Source organism: Microtus ochrogaster, linkage group LG9 (genome assembly GCF_000317375.1).
Source record: "Microtus ochrogaster isolate Prairie Vole_2 linkage group LG9, MicOch1.0, whole genome shotgun sequence".
Lineage (NCBI taxonomy): Eukaryota > Metazoa > Chordata > Mammalia > Rodentia > Cricetidae > Microtus > Microtus ochrogaster.
The window spans coordinates 5,428,032-5,447,770 of NC_022034.1; the positions used below are offsets into that span (position 1 = coordinate 5,428,032).

A 19,739-nucleotide genomic window follows, 5' to 3' on the forward strand; every position below is an offset into this window, starting at 1 on the left:
GGGAGGTCACCCGTGTCCGTGTGTCTGACCCCAGCTGCTGTCTTCATCTGTAGTCCAGGGGAGGTCCCCCGTGTCCGTGTGTCTGACCCCAGCTGTCATGTTTTAGGAGAAAAGGTTCTGTCTCTCTGAATTTAATCGGTCTGGTTTTGTCTTTCATGTACTCTCATCTCCTTAGTCAGTCACTATGTCTTTGCCATCTTTTCTCCTGGCTCTTTTGAGCATAAGAATGTTAAATTGCCCTTAAAATAGTTTTCTTTTACTCATTTTTTCCCATTTCTTTAACCACTGAGTTTTGAAAGAATATATCTCATGTTTTTTAAACACCATTAAAAATGTAAATATACTACCACTATCCCTGAGAAATCGCTCTTGCTATAGTCAAAAAGACTCCTCCTGCTGTGTAAACTTTAGTTCTTTCCTGCTACCTGATCATTGCAGCATCTGACATTAATTCCTCTTTCCTTTTTCTGAACTCTTGAATTTGGGGTCCTTTTTTTATTCTGTTTTTCTTTTGCCCACTCTTCGGTTTCTTTAGCAAGATCTCTTCTCTCTGCAGCCCATTTCAGTGTTGACATCCTGTCTCTTAGTCCTCCCGCAGCTCCCATGGTGACCTTGACACCACTAGTAACTTTCTTCTCCCCTCCTGAGCTGCAGACCTGTACTCCGGATTGCCTAGGAGACTGACATTCCCCATTCTCCAGGCTCCTGGCAGTGTCTGAGGGATGGGATGCTCTGCCGCCTGCCTTCCTTGGGCTGAGTTAAGCTTTTCCAGAGTGGTCCTTCCTACTCTTCGCTCTGTGCCCCTCATCATTGCTCTCCAGTCTGTCTTCACTGTTGTAGAACATACCTGATTTTGTTTTTCCATTTTCTTTCACCAGTTGAGTTCAGTAAGTGTCATGAATTCTCTAAACCATGGACTTGTGTGGTTTTTCTCCTGCTTTCATTTTAACGGGGTATAATTGTTCCTGTAAACTCACACTTTAAAATGTCAGATTTGATAAACATTTACAGGATGTGAACTGAATAGCCAAGAAAGAGAATGGAGCTACAATCCCTTAAACTTATGTCTTTATCAGCTGCCTTCCTCAACCTCATAACCATGTTCAAAGCCACATTAATGGGACCATGTAGAAGGACTCTATGTACGTTTTTGTCTGGGATCTTTTATTCAGCATAATGCAGTAGTGTATTTATCACTCCATTTAATACTGATTCAGGAATTGTAGGTCATTCCATTAGTCACTGAGTGGATACTCATAATTTGTGTAGCCTTCTACCCTTTGACACCATCTTCGGGTTCTGTTTTTTGCTTGTAGATGCAGCTGCTGTGAACGGTCATGTCCAGGTCTTTGCTGGGGTCTGGGTTATCTTGAGAAATACCCAAGAATAGAGTGACTAGCCACATGCTGAGGAGAATGTTAACCTAAAAAACAACCCTCTAAACTGTTTTCCAAAGTATTGGTGCCCTTTTTTCTCCATCAGCAAGATGTGAGGCTCCTTAAGGAAGTCCATCATGTCTACATTAGCCTCGCTCTGAACAGTCACCACAGGCTCGCTTAATTTGTAAGAAATGTTTTTACTACATTTGTCAGATCTGTAATAAAAAAAAAACTAAGTTGGCCTATGACCACAAAGTCATCTCATTTACTACTGATTAATTTGGATTTACAAATGTATATGTTGCAAGTGGTAGATATATAAGATGATACATTTTAAATTTATCATATTGAAATAAAGAGTTAAAGTTATACCACAGAAATATTTGTAGACAAACTATTTCAAAAGCAGTTATGTTGAAGGCTGGCAGTATAGTCAAGGGTAGAGTGCTTGCCTGTCTTGTACCAGGTCTTTTATCTAATCTCCAGCAATATGAAAAATGGTTTAAAAGCTTGGAAATAACTGTCTGCATGTACGGTTTGGTTTTATCAACTTGAAAAGTTATTAAATAGCATAAAGCAAGTATTACCATAAGTACAGTTGTAAAATGGATCTCCTAAACCATGATTTCTGTGAATGGCAATGTATAGATTCTTTATATTGTTGCCAAAATAACTAAGCACAGCTGCTGGCACTCAGCCTGGCCTCCCCTCCACTCTCGAGGGTGGACTTTCTACTTCTCGTTTGCTTACTAGCTAATAGGAAACTTTTGCTATGGGGAAAAGAGAGCTTCAATGTATGCTTTTTAGTTATTTTAGGGTAAACATAGAACACTTAAAATATTTCTTTTATTTTTTTAACAGAACAAAACTCCTTTGGTCAATGAGAGCTTGAAAAAGTTTTTAAATACAAAAGACGGTAAGATGTTATTGTTATGTGTGTTTACCTGCCTCTGAGTTTTAAAATTCTGCCGATATTTGGAAGAAAAATAGTCTCCCTCTGTGACCCATGCCGGCCTCTAACCATCAGTGACCTTCTGCCCGAAGCTGACTTTCCATAGGAATATACCACCATGTACATATACCACTTAGTATATAGAAGGTGAAACACTGAAATCTACTTTTCAAATATTACATTGCCTTAAAGTTACAGATTGATGATCCTAAATGGGAGAAAAAAAAAACAAAACAAAACTGGGAAGATCAGGATTTTTGTACTTCAGTGAATTATTCTGAGAAGAAATGTGTGACTGTAGAGAACTTAGAAACTTCAACCTTCCCGTGGAATGCTTCAGGTCACAGAGAAGATGGAGTCCTTCAGACTTTGTTCACGAGTCTTTCTCTTGGTCTCCACAGGTCGTTTAGTGGCTAGTCTCGTGGCAGAATTTCTTCAGTTTTTTAACCTTGACTTCACCTTGGCTGTTTTCCATCCTGAAACTAGCACAGTAAGAAAAGTGGTTTTACATCTATCCTGTGAAATCTCTGCGGAGGGAATACTAAGTTGAAAGTCAGTGAGTCTCACACTTCATGGTTGCTTACATTTAGGTTATTTTTTTGTTTGTTTGTTAGATTGTTTTATTGTTTTTCTAGAAGCCATCTGAGTTGCTTTGTGTAACTTGAAGCTGATAAGTAAGAAAGGAATGCTCCTGTAGGTTGATTCTAAGATGTCATCCAACAGCTGTCAGGAGAGGCCTTAGACACAGCTGCTCTACAAAACGGCCAGACTTCATTTGCTGCACAGCCTCTTTGAATTTAGAGATGTCTTTAAATTCCTAAAATGCTCCCTTTCCCACCTGACTGCTTCCGCTATATTTTCTGCACCTGAATCTTACTTCTTTTCTAGCTTCAAGGTCTTGAAGGTCGGGAGAACTTAGCCCGAGATTTAGGAATCATTGAAGCAGAAGGTACCGTGGGTGGACCCTTATTATTAGAAGTGATTAGACGCTGCCAACAGAAAGAGAAAGGACCTACCAGTGGGGAAGTAAGTACCTGCCCTTTCCCTAAGTCATGAAGATTAGTCCATGCATGATAAATTGATGTTTGCATGAAAAGAAGCTGTTCTTTAAAACAAAACATAATTTGCTGAGATGGTATATACATAGTTTAATGAACATTATAATATGCAGATACAATTGTGTGCCTATTTTGGCTGTTGGTCCTCAAAATGTTACGTTCAGGGGCCAGACTAGAAACAAATCATCACTTCTCACTGACCAGCTGTTGGCCTTGGCCATGTTACATTGCCTCTCGGTGGCCTCGTTTATAAAATGAGGCAATGGGATAGTAAAGATGGCATTCAACATGGAAAGCATTGCCCTGAGAGTTGTTCATTTATTGTTAATTCCTTGTGGAAGACTGGTCTGCCATTGGTCAGATTACTCATGTCACCAGCCCTGGGTAGGGGTTCATGGGTAATTGGATTGTTTTTGGCTGACATAAAATGAAACAGGGATGCTAATCCAAGCAGGAAAGAAAAAATGGACCTTTGAGGATCCCAGCCATTGTTAGTTGAGAAAGAAGGGGATGGGCCGCCAGAAGTCGTGATGAAAAGATGGACTGGGCACCCACCCTGCAGGTGGCTAATACTTTGCAGGTAATTTGAATCTGGGTGCTAAATGTGTATTCTAATTAGAAGAAAGTTCGTCAAGGTGTTTGTGAAGAAATGTCAACATAGTGTTCTTAAATGCTAAAATAATATTGAGGTACCATTGGCATAATCACGTTTTATTTTCAGTTCAAACTGATTTTTTTTTAGGGTGCATTGGATCTGTCCGATGGACATCCTCCTTCAAAGTCACCTGAAGGAAAAACAAGTGCCAACTCCACCCCAAGTAAGGTGAGTCTATGCTGGACAGAGAAGCTGGCGGGCGCTGTGGTAGACACCCAGGGCTCTGCTCATTCTTCTTACCTATTACCTATAAATTTTCTTTTGTAACAAGTCATTTAAAGTTTCTTAAAGATAATTCCCTCTTTTGATCAAGTACTTTTTAAAAGTTACTTCTTTTGTGTCATTGGTAATATTTTGCGCTTTGTATATTAGAGAACATTGATACTTGGAATATTTTTATATTGCATTAGTAAGAAGACTTTCCCTACTTTGCATAAACTCTGAGCTGGAGAGCATGAGGTTCCAGAATATAAAAGGCTGTAGTTGAGTTTTGCAAGCTTTTAGATGACCAGATTTGGAATCATGGTAGTACTTAAATACTAAAGAACTATTTTTGGCAAGATTTATAGGAAAGTGTACTATGGTTGTGTGTATGTGTGTGTGTGCACGCGCGTGTATCGTGCACACTTGGTATTAAACATAAGACCTGATTTCAGGAACGTTACATGAAAAAGAAAAACATTGAGTTGAACATTTGAATATATTTAATAGTAGAAGATTGAATGAAAAAGTGATGGTGTCCCATGGCTGGTTAGAGGACATCCTGATTGGTTCTAGTTTCTCCTGTGAAATAATGGGGTTGGGTCCTATCTTAGTCTATCCAAACTGCTGTCATAAAACACTCCTGACTGCTTATGAACAGCAGGCACTGAGTTCTCACAGAGGGAGGCAGGGGCAGCTGTGGTGTCCGGTGTCCTGCTACCTTCTGGATCCTTGTGTAGTGGGAAGGGAGGAGAGCGCAGTGAAGTCCTTAAGCCCATGCACAGTGCTCCTTCTTTTGACTTAATTACTCTCCAAGGGCCCCACTTAGTACAGTCATTACCTTAGGGACTGGGATTTCAACATAATCAGGATTTTTGGGAGGGTGGGTCGGCTAGTGCTGCAGTTCATCAGAGTTCAGCATTGCACTCTGTGACTCTTCCATCGGGATAGAAAGACGGCATCGAGTCCATCCAAACACAAGACTTCATGTGGTTTCAGGGTGGAACATGAATTTATAGATAAACCGTATATCTTAAATCATGTGACTATACTCCTGAGTACTTTGTTAAGTGTCTAGGCAGAGGACACTGCTATTTGTGGCTTGTTCTTTGATGATTTGTTCCTTTTAAAGCTTTGAAAGCCAAAGAAATTTGATGTTTCTAGCGAGCAGGGTTATTCTGCTAGTGTGGCTCTCTGAGATGGCCAGGCCTTTTCAGATGAGGAGCATTTAAAACATTTTTCTTCTCTTGATGCTAATGGAAGGCTATAGCCCTGATGACAGAGCAGGCCATGAGTACATTTGACAGATGCCGTCAGATGATGAGGGAAAAGCCTGTGGAAAAATGTATTCCATGAAAATGTCTGACGTTAGAAAAAACACATAGGGTCTGCAGGGATGACTCAGTGGTTAAGAGCACTGGCTGCTCTTCAGAGGACCCAGGTTCAATTCTCAGCACCCACATGGCAGCTCACTGCTGTCTATAATATAACTCCAGTTCCCTGGGATCTGACACCCTCACACCAATGCACATAAAATAAAATTAAATTATTAAAAAAGAAAACAAACCAGTATTATTAATATACTTATCAATACTTGAGGCATTGAGCTGCTTGGAAAATTCACTTCCTCATAGATTATTTTTAGCAGTGGTACTGACATTCCATGTAAGGTATATCCTCAAGAGAAACCATAATAAAATCTGTTACTGCATGTTCTATTCTAGCATTGTGATGATGACACTGAGTGTTTCAGTCTTAAGAAATGTTGCTGTGAATTCTTAGAGAAGAACAGTCTCATAGGCTAGTGTGGAATGGCCTGTGTCTCCTGGGCTTGGGGTATTACATGTCTGCCACCTTTCATTTCAGTGGAGTCCTGCGTCCCGAGCTGGGGTTGGAGTAGCCCTTTGTGAAATACCTGAGATCCTTGCTAGCTGGTGGGGCCTGGGATCTGTTTACAATACATCCTCGCTTTATCTCTTTGTCAGTTCATTATACACCTAAGCTCTCCCGGCTCTCCTTGTTGAGTCCTCATCCACTTTGTGAGCCAGCAGGGTGAGGGTGTAAGTGTGAGGGACACTAGGAAGTTGTAGCTAAGGATTAGACTCAGCATTTAGGAACCAGCTTTGTGTGCTCCCGAGGAAGGTCAAGTCAAGCTAGACAAGCCCTCGGCAAGCTGCTTGGGATTCCAGGCCAGTGTGCAAGGGAATTGAGTGCAGTGTGGAAGGAGACAGGCTGCACACACGGAAGGAAGCTGACCTGTTGGAAACATGCCTTCAAAAGCAGCCGGCTTTGGAGAGGAATGTGTTAGCTTGTCCATTTACAGATACTGTCTAATAGGAATCTTTATTAGTTTGCTAATGAGTTAGTTTATTTTTAAAGATATATATTTTATGGTAAAATGTCATTTTATTCTCATGCTCAGATACCAAGGTATAAAGGACAAGGTAAGAAGAAGACAAGCGGGCAGAAGTCTGGTGACAAGGTAACATGCATGAGAGCAGAAGAGAAAAGCAGCCTGTGCGTAGACGGGCCTCCTGCTAGCCTGGGTTCTAAGCTTTCTTTTTAAACGTTACTGTCATGTTAACAGACGTGAGACCAGACCTAGTCGCACAGGCCTGTCTGAGCTCCTTGAGAGGGTGAAGGAGGACTGCACTTGAAGGCCAGCCCAGGCAATTCAGTGTGATCGTGTCTAAACCATCAGTGAATAGGCTGGGGACATAGTCGAGTGGTGGAGCACTGGACTAGCATACGCTGAGGCCGGGTTCAGTCCTCAGTAATGAAAACAAGAAACAAGGTGCAAAAGTGTGTGGGAAAGCACACTCCATAAAACCAAAACAATCTGTTTCAGCCAGGTGAAAAGCGTGTATTGGAATGAGGCACAGTGATTTAATTTTCGTTCTCAGAGGTCCATCCATCCTGTGAGGAGTCTGATGCACAGACATTGTCCTAAGTTAAAACTTCTAAAAGAAAACCCTTTTTATAAGATTTTCTCTGTTAACTGGCTTTTTAGTTGTAGTGATTCCTTGTAGTGATTCCAAAGGCAAAACTCTTTTCTATTCATTGTTCAATGAAAAGATGTTCCATTGTCCGGTAAGTACTTTTGGAACGTTTGCATAGTGAAAGTGACTGTTTGAACTCACAGTCTAACTGGAGAGGCAGGATACCTTGAGACTGTCTAAGGATATTAACTTTGGTTTGTATTTTTAAGATTCATTGAATTGGCTTTTTTGAATATTTAAGTTCGATGCATGTTTTACAGTACTGAGTTTTTATAACCTTAGTAGTTCTTAGGTCTTTAACTTAAAACATTTTGAGTAAATAAGTGTATAAAACCAGTGCATACTGAGAGACGTGGTTTCCCTCTGTGTCGTGTGACATAGCCGTGGTGGGGCCAGACTTTAGCCTTCAAGTGTTTTCTAACTTGAGGGGAACTGAGAGTCTAGTGGGCTTGTTTCGTTATTGTGCTTCTTGAGTCCAGAATGTCTCTTCAGTCACTTTGAAATCCCTTTTCCCTTTTCTTCTCTGACCTTATTTCTGAACTGCTTTTGTAATCGGTATGGATCTCAGCATTGCCTTTTCCAGCCTTAGATAGATAATCCTTTCACTCCCTTCCTCTGCCTTTTTGCTTTGCCCTCTGCATGCAGTAAGTTTTCAGTTTCCAGAACATTCTTAATAGCTTAATCAGGATACCTAGTTGCATGTAGTGGTTGGGGTTATGCCCACCAAAATGCCAGTGGTGGGTGAGTGCCATTTCCCAAGTCATATGCAACTGCAGGAACCTCATCCATGCTTTAATAGGCACAAAGTGTGCATGCAAGTGTGTGATTCAGGAGTCGAGCTAAAGCAAGAAAGCCTAGGGTACTGTTTCCCATTGAGCTCTGGAACTGTGAGGCAGGCTGTGGGCAGCTGTTCATTCAGAGGCTCAAAGCTCTTTTTAATACTAGGAGTACACTTCTGAATTATCTGTATGTAATCGCAGTGTGACCATGTACTTCTGTAATCTCAGCCCTCTGGAGACAGAAGCATGGCCATTAGGGCTACAGTACTGAGTCCTGTCTCAAGAAATAAAGAGCAGATAATTTAAATATATGTGTGCTTGTGTACATACATGTGTAAGTATAGCTGATGCTTGTAAGGTCGTCAAGTAATAACTTCGGTAAAAAAGTTTTGTTTTTGTTTTAAACAATAGAATGGATAGATTCAGAATACAGAGAGTAAAAATTAAATGAGGAATTCTTTAATGAATTAGATTTTTTTACATGTAAGAATATTATGTGTATTTGTGTAGTTGAACATGTACGACATTACACATGAAGTCAGAGAACAACTTGATTGGGCCCTTCTTCCATCATATGGGTCCTGGGAGCAGGCTAGGGGCAGGTGCTTGCTTGCTGAGACAGCTTACTGGCCAAAAAAGACCGAGCCTTAAAGCCATCTACTCACAGTTTCAAAGCAGTGCCTGTGATTATATCTTTGTATTACCATTTTGTTTGACAAACAGTATGTCAGTTGTCTGAGAAATTAATATCAGGAAACCCTACTTCTAAGACTAGTTGGACAACATAAACTGGACCCCATGTAGGCTCTTGCGGGAGAAAGAAACTCATTTAAATGGGAAGGGAGGAGAGGGGTTGAATATGTTCAAAATACATTATATGAAATTTTCAAAAGAATTAATAAAAATGGTTCTTAATATAATAAATGTAAAAAACTGAACAGCTAGGTGCCTGTTTCTTAGCACTTGAAAGTAAAGGAAGGAGGATTGATAGTTCAGAGTCAGTCTAGGCTTATGTGGTGAGTTCCAGGTCAGCCTGAACTATAGAGTGAGACCCTCTCTCAGAGACTCAGCAGGAAGTAATCATTAGCAGACTTGGCAGAAGCTCTGCTTGCTGGGTCTTTACCATTTGACTGGAAAAGCAAACCAAGATGGTTTTGTTTACTCTCTGACCACACTGGGGTGGGGTAGAACTTTAAGGCCTCAGATTTTCTGTGCAGCCCCTTTCCTGCTGAAGCACCTCCAGTTCTAGGATGCAGTGTTTTGTGTCATGCACTAATGTTGTATGAGAAGCTGTCCTCACTAGTTTCCAGGGCAATGCAGATGGAGGCACTTTTGCTTTCAAATCTTAATAATACATTTCAGAAGTAGTTTGTTCCTTTTCAGAATTCTTGAATAAATTCAACTTTACGTTGACTTTGAACATTGGTCACAATCACATTGTGTATGTCTTTCAGGCTATGTTTGTTTGTGTCTGGCTACCCCCTCAGGATTTTCTATACTGAGTGTGACTCTATCTCCTCATTCATTCCCCAACATGATGCTGGGGGAATGGTAGATAGATAGTTGGAAACTGGCACTGAACTTGACCTCTTCACCCTGGTCCTCCTATGAGTCTGAGCTGCTAGGGACGAGAGGGCTGAGGGAACAAGCTTGAGACACCTTTGCAGGGGCCAGCCTTTCTGTCTTGTAGCTCCAGAAGGCCATGGTTCTGCTGAGTGTAAGACTTAGTAGCTCCTGGTGGGAAGAATGTTTCTCTAGGAGGACTGGAGTGTTGTTGACTGTTTTACTCTTTTGACTTTTGGGGACCCACTACCCACCTTCCAAAGAAGTCACACATGGAGTCTTATTGCTTGTTATAAATGCCTGTCCTTAGCTTGGCTTATTTCTAACCGACTTTTCTTAAATTATCCCATCTATCTTTTGCTTCTGGGTCTTTTTTCCTTTTCTTACTTCTGTAACCTGACTGTCACTGACTGTCACTGACTGACCGGCTGGCTGGCCCCTTCTTTTGCGTTCCTTGATCTCTCTTGTGCCTTCTCCTTCTATTTACTCTCTCTGCCTCCCAACCCCGCCTAGCCTATCCTTTCTCCTCCCTCAGTATTGGCTGTTCAGCTCTTTATTAGACCATCAGGTGTTTTAGACAGGCAAAGTAACACTGCTTCACAGAGTTGGACAAATGCAACAGAAAAGACTGCAGCACATCTTTGTATCATTAAATCTTCCACAGCATAAACAAATGTAAGACGTCTTAACATAGTATTCTGTAACACTGGAGGTGTTTAAAGATTTAAAGATTTCGTTGTGGGCTTCTAGAGTTCTACAGTCTTTAGGGGAACAAATTAAACCTTATAAGTACAGTGCCCATTTTAATAGTAATAAATTTTTTCAATACTTTGTTAGTAAATATTAGAAGTCCTAAAAGTAAACTTCCTAAGTCAGTCATCAATCCAAAGCTGCCTTTGGCAGAGGGTGAGGGAGGCCAGGTGTGGAAAGGGAATATTGCAGATAAATATTTGAGGTGTTTTCAATGCTGGCACACTTTGTCTCCTTAGGAACAGTGCGCATTAAGGTTTCATTTTGGAAACATAAATTATATTATCCTTTTCCCCTCAGTACTGAGAATTGAGACCTTTGTGCTGGCCAAGTCCTCTTACCTTAGAGCCACACCTAAGCCCTTTTTTAGGTTCCTAAACATTGTAACAAGGGCTGGAAAGATGGCTCAGTGGTTAAGAGCACTGCCTGCTCTTCCAAAGGTCCTGAGTTCAATTCCCAGCAACCACATGGTAGCCCACAACCATCTGTAATGAGATCTGGTGCCCTCTTCTGGTCTGCAGGTATGCATGCAGGCAGAACACTATATACTTAATAAATATGTGAAAAAAAAGACATTGTAGCAATAATTCTATTTTTGGCTACTAGACAGTATTTTCCATTGTGAAACTTTTCTCTGAATTTAATTTTCTATTACTTGTTTAAATTAATTTTTTAAATGATTGAATTTTTTATTATGTGTTTTACTGGAAAAATTAATCTATACTAAATTTTGAAAAACTTTTATCATAATTTACCATACAGCTCCATCGAAGGGAATGGCTGATGCAGTGCTGTTCAGTAAGTCTTTGCATTTTTATAAAATGACGAAGGCTAAGTGTCGTATTACAGACGTCTGTGACTTTCCTCAGCTCTGTACCAGAGTATGTGCTGGGAGCTTGAAACATGGCACCTGTTCCCCAGTCTTCAGGCAGGGCAGAAGGAAAGGCGTCTCTCTTGGCTTCTGTTGGTGTTAGGCAAGCCTGGGAGATGGTCTTTCCCATATCCCTCTGGCAGTCTGCTCTGTGTCTGTCGACGCCCTCCTGGGTGGTGTAGGAGTTGATTTTGAGCACCATTGCAGAGCCGGATGATTTGAAAGGTTTTAGCTTCATAGATACAACTGTGTTTAGAATAAAATAAATATTCTGTTATTTTAAAAATACATTATGTCATACCATAATGTCCTCCATGAAACGTATAGAACTGGACCTTGCATCACTAGTAAGAATGCCACTGAAGCCAGCCAGACAGCAATCATGGACAAGCACTAGTCCCCAAGCTCTTCAGGGTCCTGTGTCTGTGTGTACTTGAGCTGGTGATGTGAGCTCCAGGAGGACAGCGTGGCCTGCGGTCACTGACCTGCCTGAGATATTGCTTTGTGTTTGTCTCACTCTGCCCTGGCCCTGTTAAAACTTTCTCAGCAAGTTCTGAAGGCAGGGGTCACCACCTCAACCTCAGTGAATGTGTTTAAATATCGTAAGACTTGAGGGTGTTTATTTGTAATGCCTCTGAAAAATCAGTTATTAAAACATGTTTAAATCAGAAATGGAAACTGACCTGAATCTGATGTAAGTATATGTAAACATACTATACTTCTGTATTTCACAACACCAGGACAGCTTGAAGAAAGTAGTGAGGAAGTTCTTAAAGTACCTCCTTGGAAGTTTCCTGTACTGTTCAGTTCCCCAGCAGTTAGCTTTATCACTGCTAATAGCTGCATCATGTCTTGCCTCTAGCAACTAACCAAAGCCTTATTAAGTCTACAAACACCCGTGGGAATCCTCAGACATGCTATGCTGTGTGCGTGTGGGAAATAGACCAACCCCTATGTAGTGCTTTTGTGTTAGTCTGCTCCACTTCTGCATCGCCCAGCTTCTTACCTTGCTGTTAATCTGCTCTGTCCCAGCCTGATTGTAACTTACCGTATACATACTGACTAATTTAATTCTTGACGAAGTTCATGTCTGAAAGCATTCCCTAAGATCACATTTAATGACCCAGGACAGGCACTTTCCAGATTCCTTATTTTAGGTGACTGCTTTTTCTGGAGCAGCACAGGGGTCTTTATGATAATACACTCTGTAGCATATATAAGGTCAGCCCTTTGGAAATTGTCCTTTTATTTATTTATTTATTTATTTATTTATTTATTAATTAAGGATTTCTGCCTCCTCCCCGCCGCCGCCTCCCATTTCCCTCCCCCTCCCCCGATCAAGTCCCTCTCCCTCATCCTTTCAATCCACACCAAATGCAGTTTCATATAACTCTACCTAATGGTATAACCCTAGTATTAAGAACTAACCTTGGCTGGATGTGGTGGCAAACTCCTGTAATCCCAGCCACTGGGAGGCAAGAGGCAAGGAAATCGGCTCAAGGTCATCCTCAGCTGTACAGCAACTTCAAAGCCACCTGTGTTGTATGAGTCCTTGTCTCAAAAAGGGAGAGCTAATCTGATCCTCATTTTACTATTTAACTGACCTGGGGTCTTAACAAGTTACATAAATTGCCTTTGTGTTCCTTTTTAGAATCCGTACAGATAGCACATCTTATATGCGTGGTCTAAAGATTGAGTGAGGCACAACACTTGAAGCATTTGCATATTCTCCACAATTGTTAGCCACTGCTGTTACACTGGCATTATTTTTGTTATTGAAATAGATAAAACCAGGCAATAGTGACACACACCTTTAATCCCAGCACTCAGGGAGGCAGAGGCAGGTGGATCTCTGTGAGTTCGAGGCCAGCCTGGTCTACAGAGTGAGTTCAGGACAGCCAGAGCTACACAGAGAAACCCTGTCTCCAAAAAAGTGGGGGAAAAAAAGACCAGACCAGGTATAGACTAAAACTGTACTGTGGTGGTCAAAGTAAACCAGCCACTGAGATAGTTCCTGCTAGCCTTGGCTGAAGATACATAGAGGATGTATGTGCCTGCTTGTGGATATTACAGGAAGTACAGGTTAATAAGTAGCCCAGCAAGCCTGAATTAAGGTCACTGTTATAGTCAGCATCTGCTTGTTGGAAACGTGAGCATTCGAAGGCTGCGCATTTCCCCTTGAGGCTCTCATTGGTGCTGGGTAGAAAACTGCTCTCTCTTGACGAATAGTGCAGTTTAGGTGATTTTTATGACATAGTCATAACTTTAGTGCTCTCTCCTGGTTTGAAGTTGAAATGTGTTAAGATATTTTATGCAGCAGTGACATAGGATGGAAAGAGGACGCTGTTTATAAATGGGAGCATTGCTGAGCACCTGGGTAGGCACAGTAAAGTGTTTTCAGTTAGAAGAAACAGTGTGAACGTCTGCTTTAACATTTTGTCATTGGAAAGTTGCCCATGTCAGGAAGCCCAGGGATAAAGTGGGAAAGCATAGGACTACACTGCCGTTCCTGGTGCTCAGATACACACCCACACACAGACACACGTGCGCACACACACCGCTGCGGTGGCTATTGTTTATCATATCTTAGAAGTTTATCACCACAGAGACCTGTCCCTCCCTTTTTTAGAAGACCAGCAGTGAGACCAGTCAGAGTGAGACCAGTGTCTCCTTGTCAGAGCCAAAGAGCAGGAGCAGCCTGCACTCGCTGGCCCACGAGACAAGAATCGCATCCTTCCTGAGCAGCAGTACTCTAGACGCCAAAGACAGAAGTGCTCCTTGTCCAGATGAAGATGATGCAGAAGGGGATTCTTTCTTTGATGATCCCATTCCCAAGCCAGAAAAAACATACGGTTGGTGAGTAAACTTCTTCGGATCATCTGACTTATGGTTTAAAAACAAAATTTCTATATTTTGAAACTAATGATCTGATAACTATATAATTATTGAATCCAGAAATCTGATTTTGTGTCAGTGAAACTTAGTATGTTATAATGCCAGGATTATTGAAGGCATCAGGTATGAACCGTTTTCACCAGATGAGCCTATTATCAGGTGCCCACCATGTGATAGGATCTGCTTCAGGGTTTCAGTTTGTGCATGTGTGCTTGCTAGTGTGTGTGCATGTTAGTGTAAGGAAACACCCAGAGTTAGAATAATGTAACAGAGCATTCCTGGAGTGATGCCTTGTGGTGGACTCCAGGGAGGAGTTATCAACAGAATGGAGAGGGTGGCCAGTGTAGGCCCTGATGGCAGTGCCTGGGAAGTTAGGAGCAAACTGACTGGAATGCATAAAGTTGATGAAAAGCCCCTCAAAGTCAGAGGACTCTGCAGCTTCCAAGCAGTGTGTGTGCTGGAGAGGTAATGCTTCTGTGTTGGATCACAGATGTCTGTATTCTGTATTGTCCCATAGGTATGCTTTATGGCTGATCTGTGAAATCTTCATTTCCAGCCACTACATGAATATATAAGTGCTTTACATTGCTTGTTTATGTTTACAGACTAAGACTACAGTGAAAAGGTCTAAAATTGTCATTTAACTGTCGATTGCTTCCTGTTAGGAGAAGTGAACCTAGGAAGCAAGTGGGGAGTCTGGCCTCACTTTCTGACATACCCCCCTTAAGGAGCGGTCTGAGCTCCCTGGCAGGTGCCCCTTCATTAACAGATGCCGCTGAGAGTGAGTATTTGATACTCCAGGTTTGTTGTTGTTGTTGTTTGTTTTGTTATTTCCAGATAAGCATGGTGTGCATTGCTGTGATAATATACCATGACCAAAAGTCAGTTGAGGAAAATGGGGTTATTTCAGCTTACACTCGTAGTTCTTCACAAAGGGGACTCGGCAGGAACTGAGACAGGCCAAGCCGTGGAGGAACACTGCTTACTGGCTTACTCCCCAGGGCTTACTCAGCTTGCTTTTTGATATAACCTAGTCCCATCTGCCCAGGTGTGGCACCGCTCACAGGGAACTGGGCCCTGCTACATCAACCATTAATCAAGAAAATGTCCCACAGCCTTACGCTACAGGCTAGTCTGACAGAGGCAATCCCTCAGTTGACTGTTTAGTCTTCCTAGATGACGAGCTTATGTCAGGGTGACAAAAAAATCTGGCCATTACATGTAATAGGATTAGTGTGGGTTGATTGTAGAAAATCCTAATTTTAATAAGATATACAGTATTTTAATAAGATACACAATATTTTAATAAGATATACAATAGTGTGCTGTTCTCTTCATTTCTTAATGTAGTCAGTGTTCTCCACCATTTTGTATTCTCCTTTGCTATACTATTGAAATATCTTTAGGAAACTGACCTTTTAAATGGTTTAGACTATGAATAGTATACATATATAATTTTAAGATTTTATACTGAAGTGATATACATCAAAATTTGGTTTGACTTTTCTGTGGCTGCAGTATGCCTGTGCCTCTGTTTTATCAACATACTGGTCACTAGGGAAGGTAACATGTCCCCAGCATGCTGCTGGACTGGGATGGCTCATAGGTGAGGCATCTCCAGAAGAGTTTTGATTGGAACATTGTCAGCCTAGGATGGGTGTTAGGTGCTGTGCTGTTTAGAGACAGGACATTTGTAACTTGTAGGTCGTGTCTCATGGACCCATAGAATAACTTAGTGTTTAAAGAAGTTCTATGATAGAGCCATCGTCATAATCACTCTATCATCGGGGCTTGTGTTAGACTCTTTGTATGCACAAAGAAGAGAGATTGCAAGCCAGGCGGAGGGTAGCAAGCTACTTAAACTGTGCTGTCCTGTCCCGTCCCAACCGAGCCTATCCCCACCCAGGGATGTAGAAGGAGCAGCAGGCCACTTCCCGCCACCTGGGAGGGCTCCCGGCCACCGGCTAGCTTTACCCAAAATAATTACATGGAAACTGTATTCTTTTAAACACTGCCTGGCGCATTAGCTCTAGCCTCTTACTGGCTAACTCTCACATCTTGATTAACCCATTTCTATTAACGAGTGTAGCACCACGAGGTCGTGGCTTACGGGGAAGGATCTTAACCTGTGTCCATCTTGGAGAGGAGGGCTATTGCATCTGCCTGAATCTGCTTCTTTCTCCCAGCATTCTGTTCTGTCTACTCCGCCTACCTAACTTTCTGTCCTAACAAAGGGCCAAGGCAGTTTTCTTTATTAATTAACCAATGAAAGCAACAGATAGATAGAAGACCCACCTACATCACCGGGACAATATTTCTGAGGATTTAAGGAGCATATATGGACATCACCCTATCATAGCCAGCTGGTGTTTAGCCAGCAGTACGTGTTCAGAGCATCAGCAGAACTTCCTGAAGTAGATCCACCGGGAGTTCACAGCCCTGGGCTTGTGTACGTTTTTATTTTGGTGGTTATGTTCTAATAAGGAATGATATAATCTGGTTTCTCTCTATAACACAGGAATCCTTTGCTTTTTACCAAAAAAAAAAAAAAATACTCCAGGAATGATAGCACATGATTCTGTCCTCTGTTGACCATAGTTCTATTCTAGGGTTTTCTGTACTCTTAGGGATATAGATGTCTCATCTGAGAGAAAGCTTGGCGTGCCTTAGAGAATGTCGCTCTGAGTTCCATTCACGCAAGTCCTTTTTCCTGCCTGCAGGTAAAAGAGGAAGCACTGTCCTGAAGGATCTGAAATTGGTCAGTGAGAAAATTGGATCACTTGGACTAGGTAACTAGGTTTCAGTTTTAGTGCAATTGTTGAAATCATCTTCCAGATTAACGTCTACACAGCGAGCCTTCCTGCTGTCATTCAGCGTCACTCCCAGCATCCAGAGTTCAGCCCTGTGCTGGGAAATGGCCATAGCAACAACCTGGACCATCCTTTGCCTTGTAGCGTTCAGACTGTAGTAGGAACATGCCCTAGCCTGTATTTTTATGAAAGACCTCCAGAAGAGGCTGTGGCCAGACCTGGTGATCAAGTCAGAGCTGTATAACAAAGACGGTTTCAGAGAGAGTGGGTGAAGTTGGTGGCGGCGACAGAGCTGATCTCTGTGCTGGGAGTGAAGCACCCAGAGCACAGGGGGTCAGTCTGATGCAAGGCTCAGACTTGTGAGAGGACCTGTGGCTGTTGTGTTATTTGGAGCAGATAGTCAGTGTGCATAGAGCTGGGTTCTGAACTCACTGCAGACAGTGTAACGGGGGCCCGGAGAACCTTCCTCTCTCACGGTACTGCTGGGCTCTCAGCCATCTCTGTCTTCTATGTGGATGTGATGTGCTCTGTTCTAAGGGCGGTGCTGGTCAGGCAGTCTGGGGAAAGAGAGCTGTGTCCTCTGTGCACTTTGTGAATGTGCAGGACTGTCCTCCCAAAGTTTCTAACCAAACACCCTGGATATAGCACAGGACCCAGGTGAAGACTGAATAGGTTTACATTAAGATCCTCACTATGGCCCTGACTTGGAGTAAACTGTGCTTTTCTTCTCTGTTGAGCGAGTCCAGTACCATCTACCTCGCCTTGAAGACTAAATAGGATTTAAGCATGTGTACATACATCAATAGGTACAGTGCCTAGCTCAGGGGTGCATCAAATTCTAGATCCTTTTTGTGTTACTTTCTTCCCCATTTGCCGAAGAATATATGTCCTCTGAGCTGCCTGGATTCTTGTCCCACACAGTGCCCTGAAGTATTGGTAACTGCTGAGTTGCTAGTAGTCTGGCCCTTCCTCTATGCCTTCCGGTTGCTGGCTGGTGGCTGGCTAGGTGGGTCCATGCTCCTTCCTTCCCTGCTTCTGCTGCAATCACACCTGCAGGGAGTTCTCTACCCTTGCACCTCAGAATTGTTGCTCCCTCCCTTGACCATGACACCTCAGGTTCTGCTCTGTCCCCTTCATTCTGACATCTTGTTTCACTTTGTGGTGGTTCACCTAGTGCAAGCCTTTGGGCTTTCCCTTTTCACTGCTCTTTTCTCTGATGAAAGTGTGGTTCCCTCCTCTGCTGCTAAGGTAGAACTGCAGAGACCTCTCCTCTGGTGAAGGCAGTCCTGACTGACGTTCCCCCGCTGCTGGCATTTAGGCGTACCTCGAGTTGAACTTGGGGTGGTGTACAGCACTTCACCAGACTCACTAGAAGGGAGTAGTCTTGTTTAGTGGGCTACGGCAGTCATTTGAGCCTTGTTCTTGTTGACAGCGTGCATGACAAGATTGCAGGTGCTCTGAGGAATATGGGCTCATGCAGTTTGGATAATGTCAGTGATGTGCCCCTCCCACCCTGTTCTGACCCAGAGAAGAGGATGAAGAGCAGCAGCTTTTGGAGTCTGCATGTGTCACTTAGGCCGTCAGCCACTGTGTCATCCTTGGATATTCTGTAAATACCATTCCAGTGAAAACTCAATTTAGAACACAATCTGTTTTAGTTTAAATGCCATAATTAAGAGTAGGCAGATGAGCTGGTCATGTGGCATGACCTTTGATCTTAGCATTAGGGAAGCAGAGGCCAGCCTACATGGTGAGGCTGTGTTAGGTGGATAGCCCTTCTAGAGTTTAAAACCCAGCATGATGACCACTGTTAGTTGTATTGCACACTTGAAATTCTCTAATACAGTAGATCTTAAATGCACAAAGTTTAGTTAAAGCAAAAATGCTTGACCGCATGACCTGGTGCATTAATAAGCTTGACAGTGCTAGTGATTTTACACTGTACATGTTAAGACATGCTGTACATTACATAAATATACATGGTTGTAGTAAAGGGAGAAGCAAAAGTTTGCAAGTGGAATGTTATAAACAGGCACTTTGCCTGCTTAAAGCAAGAGTGGTAAACTGTGGGCTGGAGAGATAACTCAGTGGTTAAGACCACTGACTGCTCTTCCAGAGAACCCAAGTTCGGTTCCCAGCAACCACAGTGCAGCTCACAACTGTCTATAACTCCTGTTCCAGGGGATATGACATCTTTACACCAATACACATAAAGTTAAATAAATCATAAAAATTATTTTTAAAAAAGAGTAGCAAATTATAACAAATTCAATAAAGTAGAAAGTTCATGTAGTCTCCAGCACATATTTTGTGGTATTTGTTATTTTTTTTTTCAGGTTTATTTAAAATTTAAAAACCATTCTTTCTTAGCTCGTTGGCTAATACTGGTCAGAATCAAGAGTGAGTGTGAAGAAAGAAGAATCATTGCCTGGAGCAAGTTTTGCCAGCCTCTAGTTTAATATTTGTTCTGCTAACTGTTCCCTTTTCATCTCATAACATCCATGTAGTAACCAGGGAGGCAGAGTCCCTCCTGTAGAAACCCACTAGTCAGTGAGTATCTTGAGTCTGATAACTCCTCATTGCAGTTTCAAGCTGCAGCCCCAGCTGTCCTGCTTTCTTGACTTAGTTTCCTCTTTTGTCTGTGTTGGGCTTTTTTCTTGGAGACACAGCCATTGTTTGTATAGTGACTCTTGCAAACCAGCAAGATTGTGGTTTGTTTTCTTCCTTCTCTCTTCCTACTCTAGCAGACTGCCTGCTTTCTCTTCAGCTGTTGCAGCCCCTTAACCTTGGTGGCTAGATGAAGAGATGGACCTGGAACTTGTCCCTG

General features: G+C 42.3%; 1 protein-coding gene across 1 annotated transcript in view; it reads left to right on the top strand.

Annotated features, from left to right (window-relative positions):
• Fgfr1op (FGFR1 oncogene partner) overlaps positions 1 to 19,739 on the top strand; it is a 29,641-nt gene that overhangs the window by 1,512 nt on the left and 8,390 nt on the right. Inside the window, exons 3-11 of the mRNA XM_026787497.1 lie at positions 2,241 to 2,295; positions 2,733 to 2,821; positions 3,220 to 3,357; positions 4,132 to 4,212; positions 6,668 to 6,727; positions 13,837 to 14,063; positions 14,768 to 14,883; positions 16,823 to 16,891; positions 16,954 to 17,141. Coding sequence (XP_026643298.1) covers positions 2,241 to 2,295; positions 2,733 to 2,821; positions 3,220 to 3,357; positions 4,132 to 4,212; positions 6,668 to 6,727; positions 13,837 to 14,063; positions 14,768 to 14,883; positions 16,823 to 16,891; positions 16,954 to 17,141 — 1,023 coding nt within the window. The remainder of the gene's footprint in view (positions 1 to 2,240; positions 2,296 to 2,732; positions 2,822 to 3,219; positions 3,358 to 4,131; positions 4,213 to 6,667; positions 6,728 to 13,836; positions 14,064 to 14,767; positions 14,884 to 16,822; positions 16,892 to 16,953; positions 17,142 to 19,739) is intronic.